This window comes from Tursiops truncatus, chromosome 5, assembly GCF_011762595.2.
Source record: "Tursiops truncatus isolate mTurTru1 chromosome 5, mTurTru1.mat.Y, whole genome shotgun sequence".
NCBI classification, from domain to species: Eukaryota; Metazoa; Chordata; class Mammalia; order Artiodactyla; family Delphinidae; genus Tursiops; species Tursiops truncatus.
The window spans coordinates 27022374-27049293 of NC_047038.1; the positions used below are offsets into that span (position 1 = coordinate 27022374).

At 35.2% G+C, this 26920-nt stretch overlaps 1 protein-coding gene across 18 annotated transcripts in view; it reads right to left on the bottom strand.

The window, feature by feature from the left end:
• ANK2 (ankyrin 2) overlaps positions 1 to 26920 on the bottom strand; it is a 689834-nt gene that overhangs the window by 128803 nt on the left and 534111 nt on the right. For 10 of the 18 annotated variants that reach the window (XM_033856740.2, XM_073804951.1, XM_033856741.2 and 7 more), the window contains exons 5-12: positions 23427 to 23525; positions 19201 to 19386; positions 15598 to 15696; positions 13814 to 13912; positions 7814 to 7912; positions 5120 to 5317; positions 2823 to 2921; positions 2559 to 2657 (exon numbers count right to left, since the gene is read on the bottom strand). In XM_033856740.2, the coding sequence (XP_033712631.1) occupies positions 2559 to 2657; positions 2823 to 2921; positions 5120 to 5317; positions 7814 to 7912; positions 13814 to 13912; positions 15598 to 15696; positions 19201 to 19386; positions 23427 to 23525 (978 nt within the window). Of the gene's footprint in view, positions 1 to 2558; positions 2658 to 2822; positions 2922 to 5119; positions 5318 to 7813; positions 7913 to 13813; positions 13913 to 15597; positions 15697 to 18726; positions 18751 to 19200; positions 19387 to 23426; positions 23526 to 26920 lie in introns of all 18 variants that reach the window. The other 8 variants (XM_073804958.1, XM_073804947.1, XM_073804945.1 and 5 more) reach the window with 1 other exon arrangement.

A 26920-nucleotide genomic window follows, 5' to 3' on the forward strand; every position in this document is an offset into this window, starting at 1 on the left:
ATTCAAAAATGCAACATGATTTCAGGCAACACACAAAGGCTTCAAGGGTAGGGTACTTTGGGGTCAGGAAATGACCAACTCTGACACAGCAAGCAGGCAGTCAGTGTTCACACCGTTTCTTAATCAACCTGCAAAGAGTTTTGGATGCAGCAGCTATATCCTCACGTTCTGAGAATACACCAGTTCACAGGCATCCCACTGCTAGAGAAAGTTAAATTCCTCTAAATGTAGGGTTGCCAGATTTAGCATATCAAAATACAGGATGTCCGGTTAAATCTGAATTCCAGACCAACAAAGAATAATTATTTTAGTATAAGTGTGTCTCAACTATTGCATGGTACATACTTATACTAAAAACAATTATTTGGTGTTTATCTGAAATTCAAATTTAACCAGGAGTCCTGTATCTTATCTGGTAACCCTATGTACATGGTATCTGCTCTCTGAAGGACACATCATACAAAAATTAAAATGAACAAACAAAAAGCAACTAGGAAACACATTTGAGAAGAGGATTACATTGGCAGGTGGCTCTCAAGTATTTGTTTTGAGAAGGCTGAAGAGAAAGAGTATGTAATGGACGAATGAGAAGATAAAACAAAATGAAGAACTTTATAATGACCAACAGGTGGAATTTAAAGTTTAATATAGCAATTGCCAAATTTGGGAGTATTCAAGAACCTAAATATGTCAACATTTTTATTGTTTTAATTGATATTTTGTTTAACAAATAAAAATGTGTTTTTTATTTGAAAATCTATATGTAGCCCATATAGTTTTTTGGTTTTGTTTTCGTTTTTTTTGCGGAGTGGAGTATATCAATATGGAGCAAATACATAACCATCAAATAATTTGGAATTGGTCAGTTAAGAAGCAAATTAAGAGTGCCGCAATATCATACAATCATTTCATGTGGCTTTTCTTTGATGATTTTGCAAAAATCTCCCCTCAGAACGATTAACATGGGGGATTTCAATCAAGCATTGCGTAGAATATACTTGTCTATGTTACTATGATAATATAATTTTACATAGTATTACCATTGCTCCTGAGATCCTGTAGGCATTTTAATGCAAAGAAGGAAAATACAGTACAGTGGGAAAGTACTCAGAGAACTTCTTTTTAAAGGTACTGGTTTGTGTAGGTCTCAATTTTAAAAAGGGAGGTGGTCATCTCTGAACAGAAAAAGGATGCTATTGATTTCTTTTAAAGTTCTAAGAAGTGACCATAAATTAAACTCAAATTGGCATGTTGTGAAATTACTCTTATCCTTAGTGGAGAAATTTAAAATTAGCATATATTATTACTTTAGGATCAGTAAGCTGTAATTAGGGGGGTGTATAAATACAGACTATATTTCAATTCTTTGATGGTTTTATACTCCAATGGTGAATAATATGAAGAGAGGTATTAACACATATTTAAAATCAAATAAATTTATTTCACATGGATTTTGTCCATGCATCAGAAACTTCAGCACAGAAACAGTGTATAAAATACAAGGAAATGAGAAAATGAAAGGGAATATGAATAAAAAGTAAAATTGAACATTCCATTTCACAACTCAAAAGGAATGGAATACCAAAAATTAGCAACAATAGTAAACCAATTGCTTTTGAAAATATGATTCATTTTAATAATAAGCACTAAGATTTATTTGGGGAGTTATTTCTGTTGAATACTTTTTAAAAAATCTCAATATTCCAGTGGGTCCTGGTGAGCTTCAAATACATGACAGTATTTTGTACAGAGCAAGTTCTCTTGCTCAGGAGAAAATCTGTATTCAATGATCAAAGTTTAACTGGGCTGACTCCAAGAAAATGAGAGAAATATAAAGAAATGGGAAGTAAAAATCCTAATTTATATTAGGTAGAAGAATTCTGGAATATCCAGCATTTATTGTCAGAACAAAAGTTGTCTGAAGACCAACATGGATTTCAGGATACATGAAAAAGTTGCAAGTTATAACTAATTCAGCCAACCAAATCAAAAGGAAAAATCAAAGTAAGGTTAGAAAATGGAAAATCCATGTAACTGAAGGAGGGAGGGAGAATTTGATATTAAGTAAAAAATCTTCTAATATTGGTCTATCTCTGGTTAATCATTTGATAGAATTGATTATGGTACTGACTTAATATTTTAACCAAAATTTCCTGGAATATGATTCACTCAAGCAAGTAGAGTGAGTCCTGAATATTTTCTTCCAATCAATCATTCCTTCACGTTCAGAGGAGCTTTTAAAATGTATTTTGTTTTATAAGTGTATTTAAGATGCATGTTCAATTTATCTGCACCAGGAAGCTGACACAGTCTTATTCCACAGCTTCCATTTTATTACTTTGTAAAACATTTCTTACCCTATGGAGGTTCCTTTCAGCGACCTTCTAGCAATTATTTCAATAATACGTTATCACGGGGGCTCTTCTCAAAGCTCAGCCACTGAGCTTTGATCACACACACACACACACACACACACACACACACACACAAACATCCCTACACACCCACACGCTTCCTCTCTTTCTCCCTGTGGTTATTCTGACCCAAGCCATACTCACAATGTTAGTGACATCTGGAGAGGCTCCATTCTGCAGCAGAAGTAGGACAATGTTCAAGTGGCCCATGAAGGCAGCCACATGTATTGGTGTGAGGCCAGACTGCGAAACAAAGCGACAGCAGTTTTACTCCTCTGCACCGGTGGGGGCTTTGGGGCTTCTTCAGATAAATAATACTTGAGCGAAGAGGACAGAAGATGGGCAGAAGGAAGGGGAAGAAGGAGTAAGAGAAGGAATGTTTCGTGACAAGCTGAAACATTTTTCTACCTCTGTTATAGCTTGGATTGAAGCCCCATATTTCACCAGCAGTTCCATGACTTTGATGCGGTTTTTCTTGCAGGCAATGTGCAGTGGAGTAAAACCATTCTGTGCAAAAGACAATCAAGTTAGTTGAAAACATGCAGAAATGATTCTCACACAACTCCATGCTGGCACATTGCAGGCAGTAATGTTACATCCTCATTCATGTAGTGCGACCATTTCTTCAAGTGCTGTAGGTGTTGGATTTAGAGAGAAAGTGGTGGTGTATTCCTGGAGGCTCTGAACTTGGTTTATATGTGGTGGGCAGGTATGGCATTGTTCGTGTGGTTACAGAGAAAACAAAAAGGAAGAAAATTACATGGGCCTACTCTTCCAAGAAGGAAAAAACTGAGGCAATTATACTTTACAAGTTCTAAAATGTTTTAAAGCATACTGATTGGTCAGATTATGGAATGGCTTAAAGATGCATCAAAGATAAGCATGTGTTTTTCTGATGACGAGCTATTTCTTAAAGGGAAAAATCATCACCTGTTTTACTTCAAAAATCTAAGAACATGACTATAATAAATGTTTCAGCCTAGCTACTATTTTCTTTAGGGAATAGGTGTTACAAATTAACAGAAATCGTTATTTGTGTTGATAATTTTTTTATATCCAGAAGTTATAATGTTTATATTAAAAAGTTTTTATGAGGAGTTGTTGCATGTTAGTGGAAATCATTATTTATGTTGATAATATTTAATACCCAGAAGTTATATTTCTTATATTTTAATATATTTTTTATAACTTATGTCAATCACATACATTTTGTTTCAAAAAGAAATGATTATTAAGTTCCCAAATATTTTCAAAATAAGTATGAAGAATTTTTGGAATAACTGGAAGAAGGTATCTCTTAGAAGCAAAGGAATGTGGAGAAGTCTTTAAGGTATTTTCTAACTTTCCATACTGGGCTAATGTGCAGCAATTAGGGGAAACTACATAAAAATTTGTTAACTAGCTCCATGCTTAATCCTTATGTGTTATATTTAAGTATTACATTTTTATCTGAACAATGATGTCTCTATATAGAATCGTATCTATTCTGCTAGTTAACAATTTTGCATGTCCCAATAGGGACTGTTCATCAGTCAATATTTTTCTACACTAGTAGTTCTCAGGAAAGCATATGATTTTCTTTAACCTAATGACATTATTGTTCACAATATTTGTTAAGTAATTTCCCATTTATGAGCTATGTAATAAGCCAGATATAAATAACTACATGTATGTGCAGCACTTAAAAGATCTGCAGTGATTAGAATGTGATATTTTACATGCTTATTGACCACTATCCAAATGAAAATGAGTACTTTCCTCCTTATAAGAAAATAAATATCCTTACATAATTGCACATAAACCTAAAAGTATAGTTGCTTCCCAGGCAATAATAAATAAATTGATTCCAATGGAAAATTTCTAATAAAAATAAGATTAATATTTGCTAATTCTAATGACATTCTCTTAATATTGATTGTCTAAAGACTAATTTAACTTACATAAACCATTTAACAAATAGAAAAAAGGGTTTGCTTTTAGTTGGAGAATTAAGAAACAAGAGGCATAAATTAGTACATATCTAATACTTCCAATGATTATGGTTAAAATATAAGTGAAGCAAGAAGATTTATTCAATATTAGAACTTGGGAGAAACAGAAGCTGCTCTAGGGACAGCCTCTTGCAGATTTCTCCTGAGCAATTCCTGAAATAGTTTATATAAAATGCTTCCTGAAGCAAGAAGACCCTAAGCATTACTCTTCCATTAGCCTGTGGCTGAGTAATCAGGTCAATAAGGAATATCTCCAAGTGAATTCTTCACAGGCTTACATTTTACATTATCTTACATAGTAAAATCTATTCGCCACTTTAAAACTTTCTTTGTCAAAAAGAAATTAATAAAGTTCAACTTTTTTACAATTTTATTCTGACTCTATATAGAGGTGTCTAGAACTTACTTGATAATTGCTATTTTTCAACTTCTATTTTCCATTTAAAAATGCTATCACTCCAGAGGTTTCATACCTATCTATGAGTTGCTAATTATGGAAATGTTACCTTGGTGTTCTCTTAAATCTATCCTTGCCATCATTTAATAGCAAACTGTGAAGGCATGAAGTAGGCAGGCAGCTTGTGGGAGGTGACAAATTTAGAATTAACTACACATCTATAACCATGCACTGCTGTGCCTACAACCATTGGTCAATCAATGCGGGTTTGCTTATGTCGATCTGTATTCAGTTAATGTGGACTGGGCTAGGTTTACCAGGGCTCTGGCGTTTGGATTGGCTCTCTTGTCCAGAAGGAGTTTGGTTACACGGTAGTGACCACAGTGTGCGGCAACGTGGAGGGCCGTCAGGTAGTCCAGGGTGACGTCATCAACAGGCGCCTTGTGCTGGAGCAGGTGCTTCACACATTCCACGTGGTCTCCTTGGGCAGCCATGTGAAGCGGAGACAGCCCATTCTGCGCATCAAAACCAAACCAAACCAAGGCCACATTTTAGTCATTACTTTCAGATTCTGAAACACGACAAACAATTCTTGATCTCTGGAACCATTGGTAGCAGAGAAAAATAATTTCCACTCGACACCTAAACATACAGCAGATTATGTTTGGCAGAGAGGAAAGATAAGAGAATGTTTAATTTCATAACTGTGATATCCTTAGGCAAAAATTAATAGGTCTTTCATGAATGAATATATAGTACGTGTAGCAATTCAGCTGGCCCACAATTATCAGGGCAATATTAGCTGTACAAAAACAAGTAATAGCTGAGGCTTAAATTATCTGTATCCAATTCCATACATAGAAATCTACATTCAATTCATCTCTCTGCATGAATTTCTTTACTTCTCAATGGAGGGGAAAGTGGATGCAGGAGGAGCAAGTGGGTGGGTCAGGGAGAGAAGGAGACTTTGATCATCTCTTAGATCCACACTGCTCGGAAATTCTGCAACTTCTTTTTTCTGTCATGATGCGTAAATTGGATTTGGAGAAAGCAGTCAGATAAGAGCTAGAAAAGTATAAGGCAAATATGGACCATGTGTCAATGACCTCCCAACTTTAAAATTTTGAGGATAATCTAAATTTATCATCATTGATACTGCCAAAAACAGCTTTAGACTTAATCCTCAGAGAAGGTCAACAGCAGGGATACAAGACAGCCAAGTAGTTCACTGATAATTATTAGTCTAGGTGAGACTCTCATTTTTAAAAATTTAATAAACAAGCCTATAGGAAAAAGCGAAATTAGAAAACATTTGCCCATTAAAAGAAGGGGACTATTGTCCTTTCTTACTAATCAATGCAAATACAGTCACTAGAAAATAACTGTTGACCAAGGATTTAGTTTGGCAGTCATCATATTCAAAGAAGCAGAAATTGTCTGGATAAAGAAGCCAGAATAGGCCAAAGGCCCAACATTCTCAACCAGGAAGGTGATTTCAACAGTGTAGGACAGTCGCAGATTATGCAGCCACAGATGCTTTATGCTGTATCCTTATATATGAATGATATTTGATTTTACAAGAAGGCCATTAAAAATGTTCCATCTCGGTAACCCATGGTCTTCATTAGTGATATGACAATTACTGGCAGATTCTGTAGGTGAGATTATTTTATGGTTTGTGCAACAGTATATCTACCTACCCTCAATTTGAGATAAGCCTTTTATTGGTTATAACATGACTAGTCTGAAATTTTGTTATTTCCATTTAAATTTCAATCCGTTTCCTCAAGGAAACTTTCCATAATTATCTTTGCATGACCCAGCCCAAAATGTTACATTTTAAAGACAGATCTCTACAACATTCTCAGTATAGGTATAAGAATAAAAATAACGCAGATGATTTACTTCTCATCTTCATATATTTCTGATTTGAAGCCACCCTTTCATGATCTGCGTGGCACATCTCTAAAGACTGAGTGCATTCTATACAAATTTTGAATGTGTGGGCCAGTTTTGCTCCAAATTATATCAACTAAATATTCAATTAAGATATAATATAAATTAAAAAATATTTGCTGTGTTTGCTGCCTTATTTTTCTCACCTTACCCTAGTAACAGCATCAGTTGATATGAATCATGTTCAGGGGATGGGGGAGATGAAATAGGGGGAAAATATTAAGACATGTCCCTTGTCTAAATTTTTGTTGTATTTAAGGATCCGAGGGTTGTTACATGTCCCATTAAATAACTCTGTGTGATTATCTTCAAATTTCGTCTCATGATATTTTCTGGTAACCCAAAGAAAACCTCCAACAAATCAGCTCATCACTTGGTTTCTATTTATATGGATAAGAGTTTTCCCCATGGTTGGGCATGTTGATGAAATGAGACAAAAAATCCTAGATGTACTGTGCCATAGAGAACAGTATGCTTTTTTATTGGTTCTTTGTAGCTGGCCTATCCTAACTCATGCTTTCCACATCACCTATTAATCCCAATTATAATCAAACAACACCACCAGTGAGTAATTCTTTTTACTAGATATTGTCTATTTTACTAGATATTGTCTAAAGATTGGAGAGCCAAAAGACTTATCTTGTATTGCTACTTGTGCTTCTTTAAAAGACAGTTTTATAAAAGACAGTTTTTATATATATTTTATAGTCATCTCAGAGAATCATAAAAATGTAGACTAATAAAATGTAAGAAATTTCTCACTTATATATAATATTCTCATTCACGTATAATAGACTAATATTTACATTTCCATCTGCAGAGAGAATAGCAGGTAAAAATATAGAAAGAACTTGAAGTTATACATTTAATACATCTTAATGCATTTTTTCTTTTAAATAGTTTAAAAGGTTTGATATCTATTACTCATTCCTTGAACACAAATATTGAGCAACTAGAATACGCTTGGCTGATGCTTTGATTTCAAGAAGAATAGAGATTATCAAAAAAATGTCTTAAAGAGTTTGTTGGATCCCATCTTCCTCATAATGACTCACCTTCGTCCTTGCCAGCAAGGGAGCCCCCCGCTCCAGCAGAAGCTCCACCACTTGGTCATGTCCACTTCTTGCAGCGCAATGAAGGGGCGTCAAGCCATCCTGCCAAAAGAATGAAAGATAGGCCTCAGTTCACTTTTTTTAAAAAAACAAGATTGTATCTACTGCCACCTTGAAGAGAGGGTTTCCAAAACTCAGCCCTAGTGACTCAGTAGATCAGTAATAGAATTGCTATCAGTTAAATAATAAAGAACAGTAAGAGAGAAAACAAGACAGAGATCTCGGCAGAGAGAAAGAGAATGAGAAAGACAGAGACAAAACAGAAAGAGGGAGAGAGCAAGAGAAATCCCATGTGTGGAGGTTTAATGTAAAAAACACTGTGGCTGGTCATGTGTTTGCATATTTAGGAAGATGGAAAAGCAGAGGGTGTTGCATTTGTTGAACTTGAAAGCCCTACCTGCCTGGAGCCACACCCAGAGATTATACTGTTATACTATTTTCCTTCTGGTTGTCCTAACACAACTCCTAAAATTTCTTCTTAATCTAATTTGTCTGTCTTCTCTCTTGAATTGTCATTATTTTCATAAATTCTCCTAAAATGCTCCCTGAGGCTCGTAAAAGGGAAGGGTTATTTTTTCACATTCTTCTAAAGGTTTCCACTCAGATTTTTCATCATTTTACAAAATACATAATTATTTTTCAAAAATTAAATTTAGGGCTTCCCTGGTGGCACAGTGGTTGAGAGTCCGCCTGCCAATGCAGGGGACACGGGTTCGTGTCCCGGTCAGGGAAGATCCCACATGCGGCGGAGCGACTGGGCCCGTGAGCCATGGCCGCTGGGCCTGTGCGTCCGGAGCCTGTGCTCTGCAACGGGAGAGGCCCAACTGTATGTTACGCTATTTATAAAACTTTCTGACCCTGATAACCTCACAGGTAGTTTCTGATTCTAGAGCAATCTCCAAATACCCTCTGTCTTTTGGGTTTTATTTCTCTTATTCATAGTCCAGCCACAATGGTATAAAGAAGCCCTTTAATAATCTCTATTCAAATCATCAAATTTGAGTGTGTCATCTGTTTTTGTCTAGGACCTTGATGATAATTATTCCTTGCTTTGTTAAACCTATTTAGCCAGTATTGAGATACTAAACAGACCTTGCAGTTTTGGTTACCTGGGAATTAGCATGAAAAGACTGTCTCTTGAGAAAAAAGTATTGGAATGCCAAGTTATTTTAAAGTTTGCCAAAAGGAGCTTAAGAGACAAACTGTGGGGGCAAAGTGATTAAAATGATGATGCTTTTGTATCTTGTCCTCAGTGCCCTATGGTGGAAACACAGAGCATTGGTTGCTATATAAGTGAAATAGCAGTTAGATACAGCTTGATTTCTCAAACATATTCTTGGTGGGAGCTTCATTGAGATCTAGAGTTTGAGAAATCCAACACAGTAAATGAAAGCATGATGTGCACGGTCCAGCGGGTAGGCCCTGGAATCACAGAGCTCTGGGTGTGAGTCTCAGATCAGCCCGTCATGGGTGAAGCTCTCTGAGGCTCAGCTTCACGATATTTCAAATGAGGATGCTTTTTCTTACCCTGTTTAATTTACAGCATTGTTTGAAAAATGAGGGGATGCTGCCTTACATCATTTTTAAAAAGGTATTGCTTTCTATGGATTACATGAAATATTCATTGGGTAATCACGTTGAAACCTCTAAAATGCTCTCAGAACAACAATAGGAAAATATGGAGAACACTTAATAAACCCGCAAGAACATCAAGTAACAGTAAGGATTAAGTAATTGGGTCTAAATCTTACAGTTTAGTGATGCAGTTTATCTGCTCTTAAAAAGGATATGTGAGTTATATCAAATTCAAGTTGCCCAACATGCTCAATCTGGGTAGATTTTGGATATTTTCTACAAAGTGCAGTGTCTCATTATTGTCCCCCATAAAATCTTTATCAAAAGGTTTTGTATTCAAGAACTTTTAAACTTATTCTTTTAATTTAGTTTTTACTCTTAGAGACTATGATCTGTTCATTATCTTTTTTTTTTTCTTTTTTTAAATTCTTAAGACTGTGTTTGAAGTTTACATTTTCCTCCCCTCCAGAGTCCCCTTCCCTGTGTTCTCTTTCTTCGCTGGAATCAGTTCAAATCACATGGTGATGTCAGTAATTCTTAAAGGGACACCATTCATCTAGCTGGTAACCCACAGCGTTAGCTTCTTATGACCATTTCTTTCCTTATCTTTTCCTCTCTTCCCTCTCAGCTTACATTATTCTTCCAGCAATGTATCCTGAATTCTGTGTACTAATATAGGCTCTGCTAATTACTAAGCTGTGTGTCCTAGGTTAAGTTATATAACTCCTCTGGAACTCATTTTTCCCCTTGGTAGTCTCATTCTCAAATGGAGACCTCTATATTTTCTCAACAAGAAAATAATAATACTTTGTAAGTTGTTAGGAAGATGAATTAAGATGGTATTTGTATAGTACTTAGCAGGGTGCCCAGAACATAGTGGGCATATGACAATTGGTAGCCACTATTGTTATTATTTTAATTATTACTCCTAATAACAAATAGCAAGGGTGATCCCTTTTTCTGATGTATTGTTTTTCATTCATCATCCTTTAATGTTTTTTGTATACTTTTATTGTTTTCATTGAAATATGTATTTCAATATTTTAGCCATAATCCTTACAGGAAGTATTTCCACATTTAAATAAAAAATAAATTTAAAAATAAAAAATGAATAATGCCTTTAATAAAACTTGAATTAATAATATCATTTTAGCTATAACGTTTCTGTTTTAACATTAAGATGAGGTTTTCCAGATACCAGAAAACCAGGGCTCTGGTGAAAATGTCTCAGAGTTTCACACTAGATTCTAGTCAATGATGAGAATGCCAATGAAATGCAAAATGTCTCAGTGATTGACACAGTGCTGGTGAAAGTGGTGGAGAAACTACGGCTATGATTTTTTTTTTAATTACCCCAAAGCCTTTATATATCTTGCTCTTCTCCTAATAATGAAAACATTATAAGTGACAAAATAATAAGACCAAGGGAAAATCTTTGATGGAACATACTAAATTCAGAATGTTTATGACTAATTTGACTGCTAGGGGAAATTGAGACCTCTGTGAAGAAAATGAAACAATAATATTAATATTATTTGAAATTCCATATACAGACACACTATTGTGTTACCTAAAAAGATAGTCAAAAACAAGTATAACATTTTTTAATTTAAAAATATATTTTTAAAGGACAAAAGAAAAAGCAAACCATATTCCCTTAGTAATCAAATATTATAGTTCCAAAAATATATATATATTATAGTTCCAGAATTGGCCTCCTGATTCCAGACCACAGTACTGCATTTCAGTATTTACCTCCTACTTGATTTTACTTTTGGTAAGAAGGATACAGGTCTGATAGTTATAGCCAAAACTGAAAGAACCTAACTGTTTTTAAAATCCTACTGCTTAGAGATGAGGAAGTATTTTCACTTACAGGGAAAAGCTCAGCCCCACCTTCATTATTGTGACTGATCCTTAGGGTACACTGGAACCAGTTTGCACACACTAGTGAGAGTCAATGTTTTGCACGTCTTTTCCCAATTCTGCATTCAGGGATACCATATTGGTAGCTCCAATTGGCCATGGTGAAAGTATGGAAGTATTTACACCATGGAAATCATCAAAGGCAAAGGTGACAAATCAGAGCTTTTTATTTTATTTTTTTTAAGAGCTGATTATTAAATTTTTACCAGTACACTGCTAACCTAATCCCTTGGGTACTGTTGATTTGCATCTCTGAGTAAAGGGATATAGTCTGTCTTGTTAACTACTGTTATCTCTAGGGTTCACAACACCAAGTAGGAAATCAATAATTATTTGTTTAAGGAAGAAATGAACAGAATGTCGGTACAATGTATAATTAGAAAATCCATTTTCATTTTATAAATTCTTGAATGAAATTCCATTTATTTGCTATATCTAAAGGCTAAACCTGATGAAATACAGTCCAAATATTCCCTTCAAGAATAATTAACCAAGGCTTACATTTCATTGTTAAATTGCTCCAGGACAATTAGTTAATGGCAGAACTAGCATAAGAATCCATTTCTCTCCATTTCTTAGTACTCTTTCATAAAAAAACAATGTCTATTTGGAGTTAGACTTTTAAATTGTATATGCAAATGTATGTAGGGAATGCAAATTAGAGCATCTTTTAAAGAATAAAGCAAATATTGTGACAATCAATAAAAACAAAATCAATTGCCTCAATAATGAATGAATACTCCAGAAAAGCATTAATAAGAGCAATGTGCATCCTTAAGACATTGACCAAGATAAAAGTTTTTTGCATTTACAAAGTGCTGTCTTTCCACTGGTACTCTCAATTATTAGAGTCTCAAGAGAAACAGAAAGGTGAGTGTAAAGGGACTCATTATGTTAGAAATGTACTTAAAGGAGGAGGTACAGAAACTCTTTCCTTTAAATATAGAGAACAAGTAAGCAAAGCATGCAGCATTATATGTAATTGTTCCAAATTCTGCACACCTACAACATAGCAAGGGAAAAGGCATGCCATCAAATCAAAGGGTAGAAACCATATAAAATTTTGATGCAAAGACAATGGACACCACAACAAAGATCTTGATAGACAAAGCAAACCACTCCAGTACTCCCACATGATAATATGACACAAGTGCTCTGGACCAAATGTCTTAGAGAAATGAGATTAAGAAAGCAACATTTCCTGAGGTCATTAAAACCCAAAATGTATAGTCTGGGACTGGTGTAGTTTCTAGAAGCTCAGAGATGATAAGGTTTATTAAACAAAATATTTGTTAGCCTCAAGATTTGCAAGGGAATTAAATTAGATCCTTATTCCTTGGACTATGAGAATGCAAAGTCCCAGAATTAAACAAAGTGAAGATAAAATATCACAAGGGACATATTCTATCTACTAACTTCACAGACTTCTTCCACCATATATTTCAAAATTTTATATAATAGGAATGTTTAAAGTTTTACTTAAGTCTATGATTAATCAAGTCTACTCCAGAGAATTAATATTAAAGTACAAGACTAGTTTAGTTTAATGTTTAAGCAAGTAATTGTGCATAATTTCCATTACATAATAAAAAATTATGAGTAGCTAAGTAATTTACTTAACGCCACTTAAAAAATACCTAAGAGTTGATTCTCAAACGACCCTATGAAGTAGGTAGTATTATAGCCTAAGCTCAGAGAAGGCAAGTAAATTGCCAGTGTCATTCAGCTTGTAAGCAGTAGAAGCAGGCTTTGAAATTAGGTAATCTGCATTCAAAGTCTGCACTTTCAACAGGTGTACTGTCCTGCCTATCTTATTATTTATTTGTTGGGAGTATGTAAAAACTCAGAATTTTATTTAACTCAACAAGTTTGAAATGAATGAAGGGCACTGCCTCTTAGCGAGTTGACATGAGTAAAAGTGCAACATAATAACTGTATGCCTTTTTTTCCATAAGCATAATAGGAGATCTCCTGCTCAGATCCCTATAGCATAACCACTTAAGAAAAATGATTTAGGAGCTGAAAAGTTCGAAGCAAAAGATTTTCAACATGTATTAAAATATTTTACATAAAAACCACACTCTCATAGCTTAATGTATGCAAATGAGTTTGGGTTCTTGATACTTACAGCTAGCTAAATCAGAGATGAGTTAGTTCAATCTTTGATCTTTGTTCCATGAAAATCAATAAGCAAGGACTTGAAAAACTGTCTCAATGAGAGAGGCTAGCATTCTGTTTCTCCAGGCACTTACGAGCAAACATTAATTCCACTTTACATATGATGTGCAACCTTTAAATGCTGTATGAGGTTTAAATCGAATCCAAGAAAGCAATATCCTTGAAAACACATTGCCTGTGTTTAGGGACTGGTATTTTAAAGTGTCTACTAAAAGAATACAAAAAATAATAATGGTAGGAAATTGAAAGAACAGAGATACTCACCCTGGTTTTGGCATCGATCTGACCACCACGATCCAGTAAGAGCTTCACCATGTTTGTGTTTCCCCTTTTGGAAGCCACATGCAAAGGAGTGATTCCATTCTACACCGTGGAAAGACCAAACAAGAGCATGTTGGGTATGACAGGGCATGATGGTGATGGCTTCGTATTAGCACAAAGGAGATTGTGACCTATTTTGTAATTTTATCTGAGGTTTCTATGGTTTCAATGCTTTTGATTTTTAAGGAACAAAAAAGCACACAAACCACAAAGCACTGTAGAGAATGATAAATGCAATGAAACTGCATAATTAAGTTAGTCAATAACTACAACATATGTACTGAATGTACACATCACAGTCAAGAGACAAAGGGAGCACTTTGGCATAATACTCAATAGAAACAAAATTTCAGATCCTACCTAGATAGAGCCCTAGGCTAAAGTCTAGCTTTCTTATTATAACACTTATGTACTTAAAGATTCTGGGATCCTAAAGTTCACTATGCTTAAAAATAGAGTACACATATACATATCAATACCCAATGTAAAAATGATGATTAAAAACACCTTCTTCAGAATAATTCAGTATGAAAAACTTGAGAATAACTCAATGTAGTTTCAGAGAAGAAGACTTCTAAGGACAAAAATACTATATACATGAATTATATGTATTTCTTTCCTTGGCTCTCATATACCATTATTAGGTCAAGGATGTGTACCTGATTTTTTGGTATGTTATGATTTTGCAAATATTCAAGTACTGCATTTACTGATTCATATTAAGTACACTGAGTTTTATAATTGTCATGTAAGTGAATTCTTTCCAGTGAAAGCATACCATTAAAACTGTAACACAACATAATGTGCTTTTACTATTTCAGTAAGACTCCCCATATGAGCAAATTTTCAATTTATTAAAAAAAAAAAAAAAAGATCCCGGGACTTCCCTGGGTGGCACAGTGGTTAAGAATCTGCCTGCCAGTGCCGGGGACACGGGTTCAATCCCTGGTCCGGGAAGATTCCACATGCTGTGGAGCAGCTAAACCCGTGCGCTGCAACTACTGAGCCTGCGCTCTGGAGCCCGCGAGCCACAATTACTGAGCCCGTGTGCCACAACTACTGAAGCCCGCACGCCTAGAGCCCGTGCTCGGCAACGAGAAGCCACGGTGATGAGAAGCCCGCGCACCGCAATGAAGAGGAGCCCCTGCTCGCCGCAACTAAAGAAAGCCCGCATGCAGCAACAAAGACCCAACATAGCCAAAAAAAAAAAAAAAAAAATCCCTGTCAAATTGTATGCCCTATAGTCACTGTTAGGACATACTATAAATGTAGTTATACATTTTATACTTAATGTTTTAACAGTTTAATTTTTTATCAACTTGAAGCTGCTTGTTCATGATTCGTGGTGTGACCTTTAAATGTAACTGCTCATACTGATGTCAGAATCAACATCTTCCTTATTGCAAATGATTTGCGTGCATGTGAACTGACACACTATTTTTCACGTTTTGGGTTGTGACGACTTCCTGTGATTTGAAGGGAAAAAAATGGAAAATCTAATATCTCCAGCACAGATAAATCCAGGTAAGGAAAAGGAAATAAAATCTTTATCATTGTTAATGTTTACTTTAGTAAAATGCGAAATTCTCTGGTGGTGCAGTGATTAGGACTCCACGCTTTCACTGCCAAGGGCCCGGGTTCAATCCTTGGTCAGGGAACTAAGATACCGCAAGCTGGGCCACATGGCCAAATAAAATAAAATAAAATGAAACTATTTTAATCCATACCCTGGCTGTGAAGTCCACAGCAGCTCCCCGGTTTAGAAGAAGAGTTGCCACATTGACATTTCCATAGTGGGCAGCGATGTGCAAAGGGGTGAAACCACTCTGGGGAAAGCAAAGAAAATGACAGTCAGTAAAGCATTTCACCTCTGTATGTTGCAGTCACTGGATTAGAGAAGAAAATCACATCTATCTAATACGTGAACAATGCAATTCAGATCATAAATGCTTTATAAGACTTTTTAAGTTTCAGTGCTATTATTTAAATTTAGTGGTAAATAAGTCAACATATAAACAGGTAAATAAATATCCTACATTTCTTGGCAACATTATTTCCAATTACATTAATTTATTTATGAGATTTGTTATCTGTATGAAACCATGTTTCTTGAGTTGATTTAGCTTTAGAACAAAACGATATGATTAAACAGCATATTTTTTCAGCCATAGAATTAATATAATTATGAATAAAAAATGTTTTCTCCAGAGAAAATCTCAAAACTTCTCTTTTTTTCATTTGTTTGTGTTTTAGTTTGGGTGTTTTTTAAAATGAAAAACAGCATTGGTTGATGTTGTATCTTTGGAACTATGAAAATATTGTGAGAAATTCTTACAGAACATATACAATTCATCTTACATCATTTACACTGTCCTGACATTTCTATCCTCTTTAACAACTATGTTTAGTCAGACTATATTGTTATAATAAAAAAAAGTTAAAAAAATTAAACAATATACTTGGAATTAATATGAATATTAAAGAAAAAAATTAAGTGGAACCCAATTTTGAATGTTAATTAAACCAAACTTTATCAATAAAATAAGATTGATGTAGAATAAAATAAGCAAGTTGAATCAATTACATGAGCATTAGAGAACAGTTTACTATCAGAATGTTTTAAAAATGAGTCTGAAAATCTTAAATGGAAGAAAAGCATATTTCCTTTCTTCGTTTTTCTAATGAAAATTTAGTTAGAAATCTGCCATTTTCACAGTAGAAGCATATTAATTCTTTTTTCTCATTAAAGTATGTAAAGAGGCATTATTCTTGCTCTCCATCATATTCATTGCTTAATAAAAGATTATAGGAAAAATAAAGACTGTTCCTGTAAAACTGGATATCAAATCCTGCAGTTTTGAGGATACTTTGCATTGTTCTCTTTTATTTGAAATGAACTTTGATGTGTATAATACTGTTTCTAAGAAACATTACCTAAATCACAACCATTATTTTTCTATTCACTTGATATATAGAGTTTGGTGGCTTTATTTTTAAAATGGCCTAAAGAAGCATCCAGATACCTTAGGTAATAGAAATTCCTCTGTGCTATCAGCCAAATTAGCTGCAAATAATTTCTGACTGTAGCAAATCAAGACAAAATAAGAATAGTAACTATCAATCCAAATCCTACTCTTGCGGTCATGATATTTTTATTTTGTGTCTACATGATGGCAAATACTAATGTCAATATAGAAGAAAAAAATCAGTCTACAACTTGGCTGTTATTTTATAAAATGTCAAGCTTTAGTATTTTAGGAAATAATTCACTAGATGTTTTTCATTTTTATCTTGATATTTCCTGTCACCCAGTTATATCCTGAATATGCATCTTTTATTCAAGTTACAATTTAATTTCAGAAAAACATAGTGACTGCTGATGAATCATTTTCAAATTATTCAAGTATAATAATATTATTTTTCCTATTTGCAGAAATAAACTAATTTATCTTCTGACACAGCCTCATTGAAAATCCATGATGATGCCTCAGGCTGTGACTCTTGGATCAACACGAGGCTGGTATAAGCCCCTCAGAGGAACTTTTCCCTGAGTAACGTGGAGGTGGAAGGCTCAGGTCACCCTCCTACAGGACTATTGATGGAGGGGTTTTCCCTCTTTGTTATTCTATTGTCCCCGAAGAAATATTTCTAACTCAGTCTGTATCTACTCAAATAGCTACTTTCAGCATAATGATTAGAGCCAATACTGCTTTAAAAAATGTAAACGATTACCAAAAATCACCTACAAAAGAAAGGTATTAAAATCAGTAATTAAGATATATCAATTTGTATGATTCCAGTCTTGAGCAATTTCACCAAGCAGTTGGGCTTTTAAAAAAAAATCTGTGACCTAAGTTCCACACACAGATATGGAACAGAAGAAATGATATGAATAATTCAAGTATATTCACATCTCAATGGGTAAATTTGTCGATAAACAAGATATTAGGTTTAGAAATACACTGCTCTCGGTAAATACTAAGTGTAAATGCTCAAAACCCCCATAGGCCCACAACCCAGTGATCATATGAGATGTTAGTCTAAAGAATTCCCTCAGCAAAGTGAAAATCAACCTACATAAGCAGTCGCTTGCTTTTGAAAGTTAATTTTTATAATATAGGTTAATTTTTATAATATACTTTCAACGTTTGTGTTAGTGCCTCTTATACCACACACACACACACACACACACACACACACACACACACACACACACTCTCTCTCTCTCTCTCTCTCTCTCTCTCTCTCTCTCAGAGCCTTCTGAACCAAATACTCCTGTTGATTTTGTTAACTGATGGGACTTATTTAGGTATGTGGAAAATAGACGATTTCATGACAACTATTGTAAGAGCAAGATAAAAGTAAATGCTTTGCTCATGATAGGCTCAATATCATTACTGATTATATACAGTGTGGTAAAAATAAAGACAGAATAGAAGGGCAACTGCAATTAGGTAAGAGGATGAAACAGTGGCAGAGAAACCTCCTTAAATTATACTTCACTAAATTCTAAATGCAGAACTCTCATTAAGAAAGGAGGTCACATCTCTTATTGGCCAAAAGTTAATAATAAAGCTCACTTAGTAAAATACATATTATAGAAGAGTCTTGTTTCATGCTCTACTCTAATAAGCTACTTAACGTTTCACTGATTAAATAATGCTTCAAATACATGCTATATTAAAAATTTTGAATTATCTATCCACTTGCCTTAATTATGGGCAAAGTTTCCAAATTAATTAATTTCCTAATAATGAAAATTCCAATCATTAGTATAAATTAGTGAGCATTTATTCTAATTGGACAAAAAATAAAATAAAAACAAGGTATATTTTGATATAACCGCAATACTGTACCTCGGTTGTCCTATTCACCATCATCTGAAGCGGTGTTGTGTGGGAAAAAGAGGGAAGATATTACACAGTGCAAAATTAAGGAAACAATCAATCTGTTCTCTGCAGTTGAATATACCGTTCCAGCATGCCAAAATGCATTCTACTGAAAAAAGACAACTATAACATTATACAATTATATCTTTCTAATTCTGCTTCTATTATTTTTTTTACCACAAATAGAAATAGAATGAATAAGCAGATTGCTAAAAAACTGAACCTCACCTTTTATAGAAAATTATCTTGAGGTTTTTTTCTGTTTTCTTACTGTACTCAACAGACAGTCCCCTTTTTTTCTGAAATACCTCTGAAAGTAAATTCTCTCTTTTGATGACCAGAAGCAATTTTGCCTTATCACCATGGCCTACTTCTTTATCATCTCCCAGGAGGAATCTGGTGGCCGAAGAGTGCCTTTCCACAAATGTATGAAGCTTTTACCTTGGATTGTACGTCAGCGTTGTGATCGTTCTGAAGCAGGAGTGCAGCAGATTTGGTGTCATCTTTCCTAGCTGCAATATGCAGAGCTGGCAGCCTTACTTTCCCTTTGGTGTCATTCTCCAAGAGGATGGCCACTGCCTGGTTGTGTCCTTGCTGGAGTGCCACCGCTAGGGGCGTAAAGCCATCCTGGTAAAACAGAAGAAAAAATCTTCCATCAACTTTTGGAAGCCTGGGATTCAACTCCAAGAAATAGTGCATCTAATTTTCACATTAATGATTAAGACTGACAAGAAAAATGAAAGGATTAATTATTACTGTGAAGATTAAAGCAAATTATCATCACTTGTTGTACTATGCACTGGCTTCATTAGATTTTTTTAAATACCCATTCTATTTATTTTTTAAAACATCTACATTTCCTAACAAAGCATAATGCACACAGGATGTATTCAAATGTGTTTTGAATATGAAAATAAAAATTAGAACCAACCCTAAGTAATGCCTGTTTATGGAAAGGAAAATGTGGGAAGGGCAGAAATAATGGAGAACAAGTCTGACTGAAAATCAAAGATATGGTAGCCAAGACAGGGAAATAAATCACATGATTAACTATGCAAGGTGCTAAATATCTCACAACAACTGTTAATGGAATGGTCTGTTACCAATTAATTTGGGAAGTTTAGGACATCATATGATCTAAAATTCTTTGGCAAATTAGGCTAATTCATTAAGTTTTCACTTAGTTGAATTGTATATTATTTAAATCATTTAGATATAAAATTGTGCTAAGTAATGTAAAGAAAATCAGTCTTTCAATTAGAAACTTAACAAACAATTAAAAAAATAACAAAGATCGGGGCTTCCCTGGTGGCGCAGTGGTTGAGAGTCCACCTGCTGCTGCAGGGGGCACGGGTTCGTGCCCTGGTCCGGGAAGATCCCACATGCTGCGGAGCAGCTGGGCCCGTGAGCCATGGCCGCTGAGCCTGCGCGTCTCCGCAACGGGAGAGGCCACAACAGTGAGAGGCCCGCGTACCGCAAAAAAAACCAAAAACCAAAAAACAAAGATCATCAAAGTTAGAGGAGCCTTAGAGGTAGATGGATAACCACATTAGAAAAATTAGAAGCTATGTTTTCTCTCTAGAAACAAGTATTCAGCAACGGAAAGGTGATGAATAAGTAGAAAAAATATACGTATATATTCTAGGCTCTGTTAATGTGAAAACCTCCTTTAATTCACAAAAGCTTGAAAATAAGTCTCAGTTAAATGTTTCCATTCACAGAAGAGATGAGGGCAATTGGATATGGTACATCTATTGAATATATTCCAGAGACAATGGCAATTTATCAGCATCTAACTACTCCATTTGTTTTCAACAGTATTTTTTTAAAAGGTAACTGTAGACTTCGGAGGGAAAATCATTTCCCTCAAATGCATCATATCATATATGCACTACCACAGTAAGAGTTGAATTTTTTAAATTAGAATTGAATTTTAAATAAATACATTACTTAACGGAATGGAAGAGTAAAGCATGTAGTGTTGTAAGATGAAAGAGAGTATCCTAAATTTAGAACTTTGTTTGGCACAAATTAAGCCCTCTGTGAAGGAGGAAAGAACAGGCTCATTATCATGCACACATTTAATTTGATTCCCCCCTGCAACACTGGGATAGTTTATATTAAAATAATGTGAACTTTATTTTTTCTTAGAGACAAGGCATTTGCTGACAGCACAGAACCTAATTAAAAAGTTTTTAGCCTTCAATTTTGGTAACATTCAGGAAGAAGGAAGAAAGCAGAGAATTATAAAAATGGTACTGGACAGACAGAGAACTCCTTTGAGAGAATTTAACTTTGGACCTCCACCACACGGATTTCATTCTAACCTACACTTCATGGGAGAAGGGTAAAGATTTGAAATGATTTTTTGAAGTACCTTCACCAACTCTATGAAAAGGAAACCTATATTAAAAATCTGTAGCTTAATTTTTCATCATTTATTTACCAATGCTAATTGCTATAATTACGGGAAATTTCAACACTTTAAATATTTCTTTTCAAACATGAGTTTCATTGCCATACTGAATGATCTCACAATTATCTGATTTTTAAAGTGGTCACAATGTCTTGATTAGTAACTAAGTTTTGCAAATTAGGGCTACTAATGGGTTCAGGGTAAGTGTCTTCTTTAGGTATATTCATACATGTACATACAACCGTAGAAGGTATTTAGCAATATAGCCTAAAAGATCAAATAGTAATCAACCATATAGCCCTATGAAGATGTTATTCATTCACAGAATGATAGACTAAAGGGAACATGCCAAGATTTTTCCATTAGTGTATTTCCTGATAACCATTCGGGCCAGTGGTATGGAATCAATCAACTAAGTTTATACATATCCAGTCAGGGAAAATTAATTTTACTTATTTAAATGATTAAAAAACAAAACAGATATATGTTTGTTTAGAGGCATATATGTGTCTAAACTAGGATTCAAAACCTCATGTGATTTACTTGCGACAGTCATATTTCTTTGTGGAAATAAGAGACAGTTTTAATTCTCTGAGAATCAGAGTGTAACACGGACTCCACTGATGCAACATACATAAAAGGATATTTCTGGAAGCAGAGTGAGATGCTACAGGGGTCCAGACCGGAGGAGTCTTGAGAAAGCTGACAATGCTGTCAGGCAGCATTTCCCTAAATCATACACTAGAAAAGTCTATTTGGTGAGTAGAACTCTGTAGTGTAAAGGTTTCTCTAGATAAATGATTCTGCTTTCAAGGAAATAAAGTAAAACAAATGCATATTTCCATGGTTTGGTACGTTTCTCAGAGGTCCTAATGCAGAGATATAGTCTCGTACTGTTATCCAAGCTTTGCCTGAGGATATTCACGTGCTACTCATTGACAGAATTAATGTCTCAGAAAGTCATAAAATCATAATCATAAAAATCGCGCTGTACTCATGTGGTAAGAGTGTAAAATCTGTGTGTGCTTAGTAGAGAACGTGAAATCGTTTCATACTACGCAGTCGTGTTTTCCAGTCATAAACAGGAAATGTGGTCCCATTAATAGTGATGTCTTGGGATTGTTTTTAACTAATGAGAGTAAGCTGTCAGAAAGTTATCGCCAGGCTCCATAAAAAGTTTTCTCTCAAAGGGCCTGGACATGAATTTAACAGATTATAAATGACCTCTCTCCACAGTGCAGGGTAGAAGGGATTTCATGTTTATTTCACCTAAAGACTTAATTGTCCAGAAAGGAGGCCATGTTAGACATTAAAAGTTATCAGGATAGTTTCTGGGTGACAGCCATCTATCTACCAGTCACCTTTCACTCCAGGGCAGGAGTTTTAAAATTTTATCAGTGGAGCCACAGAATGTGAAATAGGAAAACTAAAGCCTGGTTGCTTTTGGGTGAGGAGAGGCATGTCCCAAAGGAGCTCTCTTCCCCTCCTCTCCTGTGTCACCTACTCCCAACCTTCCAGTGGCCCCTGAGGCATTTTCTCCAAGCTCTAAAGCATCCTAAGCATCACTTAAAAATCACTGTTCCAAACAATCACTGAACTCCCTCCTTAATCTGTTTAGGCAGAAATGAGAAGGAAAATACAAAGTAGGTTCGGCTTATTGGAGAACACACACAGGAAAAGGAAAGTGATGTTCTAAGTTGGCCCATTCCAACCCCTTTTTATGCCTAGATGGCCTGAATGTTTTGAGACTGGATTGATTTTGAACATTCTATTCAGTTGTTGCCATAATCAGTCACACAACCACATATCATAATTTGTACTTCATAAAATATGAACAGCTTCCTGATGACATATTTCTCATGAAATTGTGTGAACATAAATAACTCTGAATTCTTGCTAATCATTAAAAAACTTTCCTTTAAGGAATTGCATTAGATCCTAACAAAGACAAAACAGTGATGAAAAGAGATGGATAAAATTTACTATAAATTGATTTTAGAATAGTATAAAGCTCCCAAAAGCTAGAGAATGGCAAATTGATGGAAGCGTGATTTCACGTAAGAATAAATTGACATGAATCCCAAATCAAGGCATAAACTCATTGAACTGTGTGCACTGGGTCATTCGTTCATGGCCACTGTTGTAGATTACAATAGTAACATGAACACTCGTAGGATAAAGGTAATGGAGACCCTTTGCATCTGGATACAAAGAGCATGGACATTAAGATCAAAGAATTCAAGTGTCTTACCTCAGTAGCAGTGCTCTGATTAGCCCCATTTTCCAGCAAATATTTTACAACATCAATGTGGTTCTCTTGGGCAGCCATGTATAAAGGAGTGAAGCCATTCTGAGGACAAACAGTGAAAAAGGTATCTTCAACCATTTGTAAAGTTTAAACCAGGGAAGAATACATGACAAAGAAAGAGAGAATACTGTGAAGCAAAACTTTGAAATGGTGAAACATATAGCATACCTTCACATTGAAGAAGTCATACAAGCATTTACCATCAGAAAACTAGACAAATAAAAGTTAACCAATTCCCACCCACAATTTTTGAAAGAATGAGGAGAAAGGGAAGAAATATCCCCCTCATTTCCTGCTTTCATTTCAGCACCAGAGATTCACATTTCTTATCACCCGACACTGTGTTAAAAACTAAAGATATTTAGTATCTTAATATGTATATAATTCTATAATATATATCATTCATTATATATAATATCTATATAAAGATATCTGTAATATTTATGTAGTATCACCTATATTTATCAATTCATAAACTATTTAAACAGACGACGATTATCTTGAATATATACATTTCAACACCCTTAAAAGTATAAATTATTACTCATATCAGAATAAGCTGAGAGATTGCAAAGCTGATTGAAAACTTTTAAAATCTGTATTTCAATGTTCTGCTTGAGGTAGCATGATTTATACTGAACATCTTTACATTACTTTTTAAAAGCCATTCTGAAATTCTATCATTCATTAATTCTCATATTCATTTATTCAATTATTTAATAAAAATCCAAGCACTGGTAGCTGGGCCATCACTGGGAAACAATAATAAACAAGACAGACATCTGCCCTCATGGAGTACATACTACGGTAATATGATAACATTATATAGTCATAGTTGTTTTTTTTTAAAGCACTGAAATTTTGTAACATGAGTTTGACACTAAGTATAAACTGGCATATTTTCTTTTCATTAGATCGTTTGCAATATATAATACTTCATTAAGGTAAAAACCCACAAAACTTTTTTTAAAAAAGAAAACTTGTGAAATAATTCATCAACTCTCAAAACATAGCATTCTCTTAAAATTATGTCAGAGTCTTAAAGACAGTTGATTACTTTAAAAATTCCACACATTAATGAGAATGAGTAAAAACATAGATGAAACTTCAGGTATTTCCAAAAATTTATAAGGAGAGAAAAATTTTTTTCTTTTTTGAAAAATTCTTCTGTATACCTTGTATAAGTGTGGAAACATTATTCAAAATGGTCAAGATAGAGCAAAATACAGAGTATACAAGTAGAACACGAAAAGTAACTTTAAATTTGATTACAAAAGAAAATCTGTAGGTTTCAAATGATGGTGGAAAATTTAAAACTAAGAAACATTACAAATGGAATGAACTGACAATTTTGTAGGATTCAGGAATAACCTGCTAGCTGGAGAGCATATTTTTTAAAACACAGAAAATAGGTGAAACCTTGTGTATTTTAAGAACTGAAGAGGTGGCGGAAGGATGGAATTAGAGATTCAAAGGAAGGGAAAGCCAGTGAGGATGGTTAAAAACATTGAGTGGGTGTGGAATGGGGCTCTTTCACGACAAGTAAAAGGCAGGGATGCAAAAAGAACTTTGAACAGAATAAAACAATTTGCTTACGTGTTTCCCTCTGACAGAATCTTGTGTGTAGATCAGAAGAAAGGGAAATAGACTGTGGTTACCAGATGAATAGGGGAAAGGAGAGACGAGCCATCCCTAGGCTCTTGTCCTGGGTCCTAAACTTTACAGAGACCTCTTCTAGCTGAGCTGGGCAAGGGATCCAGAGGGCCAAGGGGGTATGCCCATCCTGACCCTGCAGCTCCCGCTTCCAGATCACACACCAGACACGAAACCACCCAGAGTTCCTGCCCACACAGCCCCAAGTGTGGTTCCAGTGCTGGCTCAGATTTCTTCCTTGGGTTCATCCTCCCAAGGGTCCACGGGTAGGCATACCCTACAGTAGGCTGAATAACGCCCCCAAATATGCCCACATCCTAATTGCCAGAACCTGTAAGTGTTACCTTAATGGTAAAAGGAACTTTGTAAATGTGATTAAGTTAAAGATCTTGAGATGGGGAGATTATCCTGAATTATCCAGGTAGGCTTGATACAATCACAAAAGGTTTTTATAAGAGGGAGGCAGGAGGTCAGAGAGAAGATACCACACTGCTTCTCACTTGCAGCCTCAAGTAGGAACCAGAAGTGCCAACACCTTGGCTTTAGCCCTGTAGAACTGCTTTTAGACTTCAGACTTCTAAAATTATACAAGAATAAACTTGTGTTATCTTAAGCCACTGAATTTGTGATAATTTGTTACAGCAGCAACAGGAGTCTAATACACACTCTTAGAGTTGTTTGTGAGGGAGGGTGGAAGTTAGGAGATGAACAGAGCTTGAACGTGCAGGCTGGGGTGCGTACACCTTTACACATGATGCTCTTGTGGTGTGGATGGAGCAGGGGATGAGGAGAGGAGAGGGGCCAGAGTGCAAAATCAGCCCCAATCTGCATGGAACGAACTCCAAGGTTTCTAAGAAGTCTAAATTTAGACCTATCTTATTGCTAGAAAGATATATTTATCAAGGTAGGAGGATAGGAGAAAGTTATTTTATAGTTTATTAGCTTGATATATAGCTTTTAGTTTTAAAAATATACTGTAAGTGGACCTCTTTTGCAGTCTTGTCCTGGGCCCTGCAAGCATTAATGGTGGGCTAGAGTAATAGAGAAAGAAAAGGGAAAATATAAAAAATAGAGAAATGTCAGGGCTGACAACATATAGTATCTGGTGGGGAAAGGCCAGTGACAGACAAATGATCAGGCTCTCGGTTAGAGGGCATCATGAATACCATGTGCTCCTTGTGCCACAACCTCAGCATGCAAGGGCTTCCAGCAGAGTGGGATGCACGTATAAAGAACGATAAAAATAAAAATGATTTATTGAACTTCTGCTCTATGCCATTCACTGTGGGAAATGCTTTGACTCTACTGCTTCAAATCACCATGACCACATGCTCCGGTTTCCCCAGGACAGTCTAAGTTTATGCATAGTTATCTTGGAGTAATTATTAATAGTATCTCAGTTTGGATGATAAATTAAATGGCCCAACATCATCTCTAATCCTTAGAATAGTGCTGTAACATTGGTATTATTATCCCCATTTGAAATAAGGCAGCTGAGACTCAAACACTTAGGTAACTTGGCCAAAGTCTCCCAGCTAATAAGTGAACTGGAAGTGACAGACAGGAGCCAGTACGTGGACAGCCTTCTTCCCCATAAAGGAGTTGGGATTTGATCATGTGGATGTGTGGTTCACAGCCTGGCTGTGTTATAGAATCTCCTGTGGAAACTTGTAAGAATGCCTAGGGACCACCTTGCCTCTCCTGAATTGTAGTCTCCATACAGGAAGCCAAAGTACATGCCTTTTTTAAAAAAGCTCCATTTAAAAAACTGCCCCAAGGACATT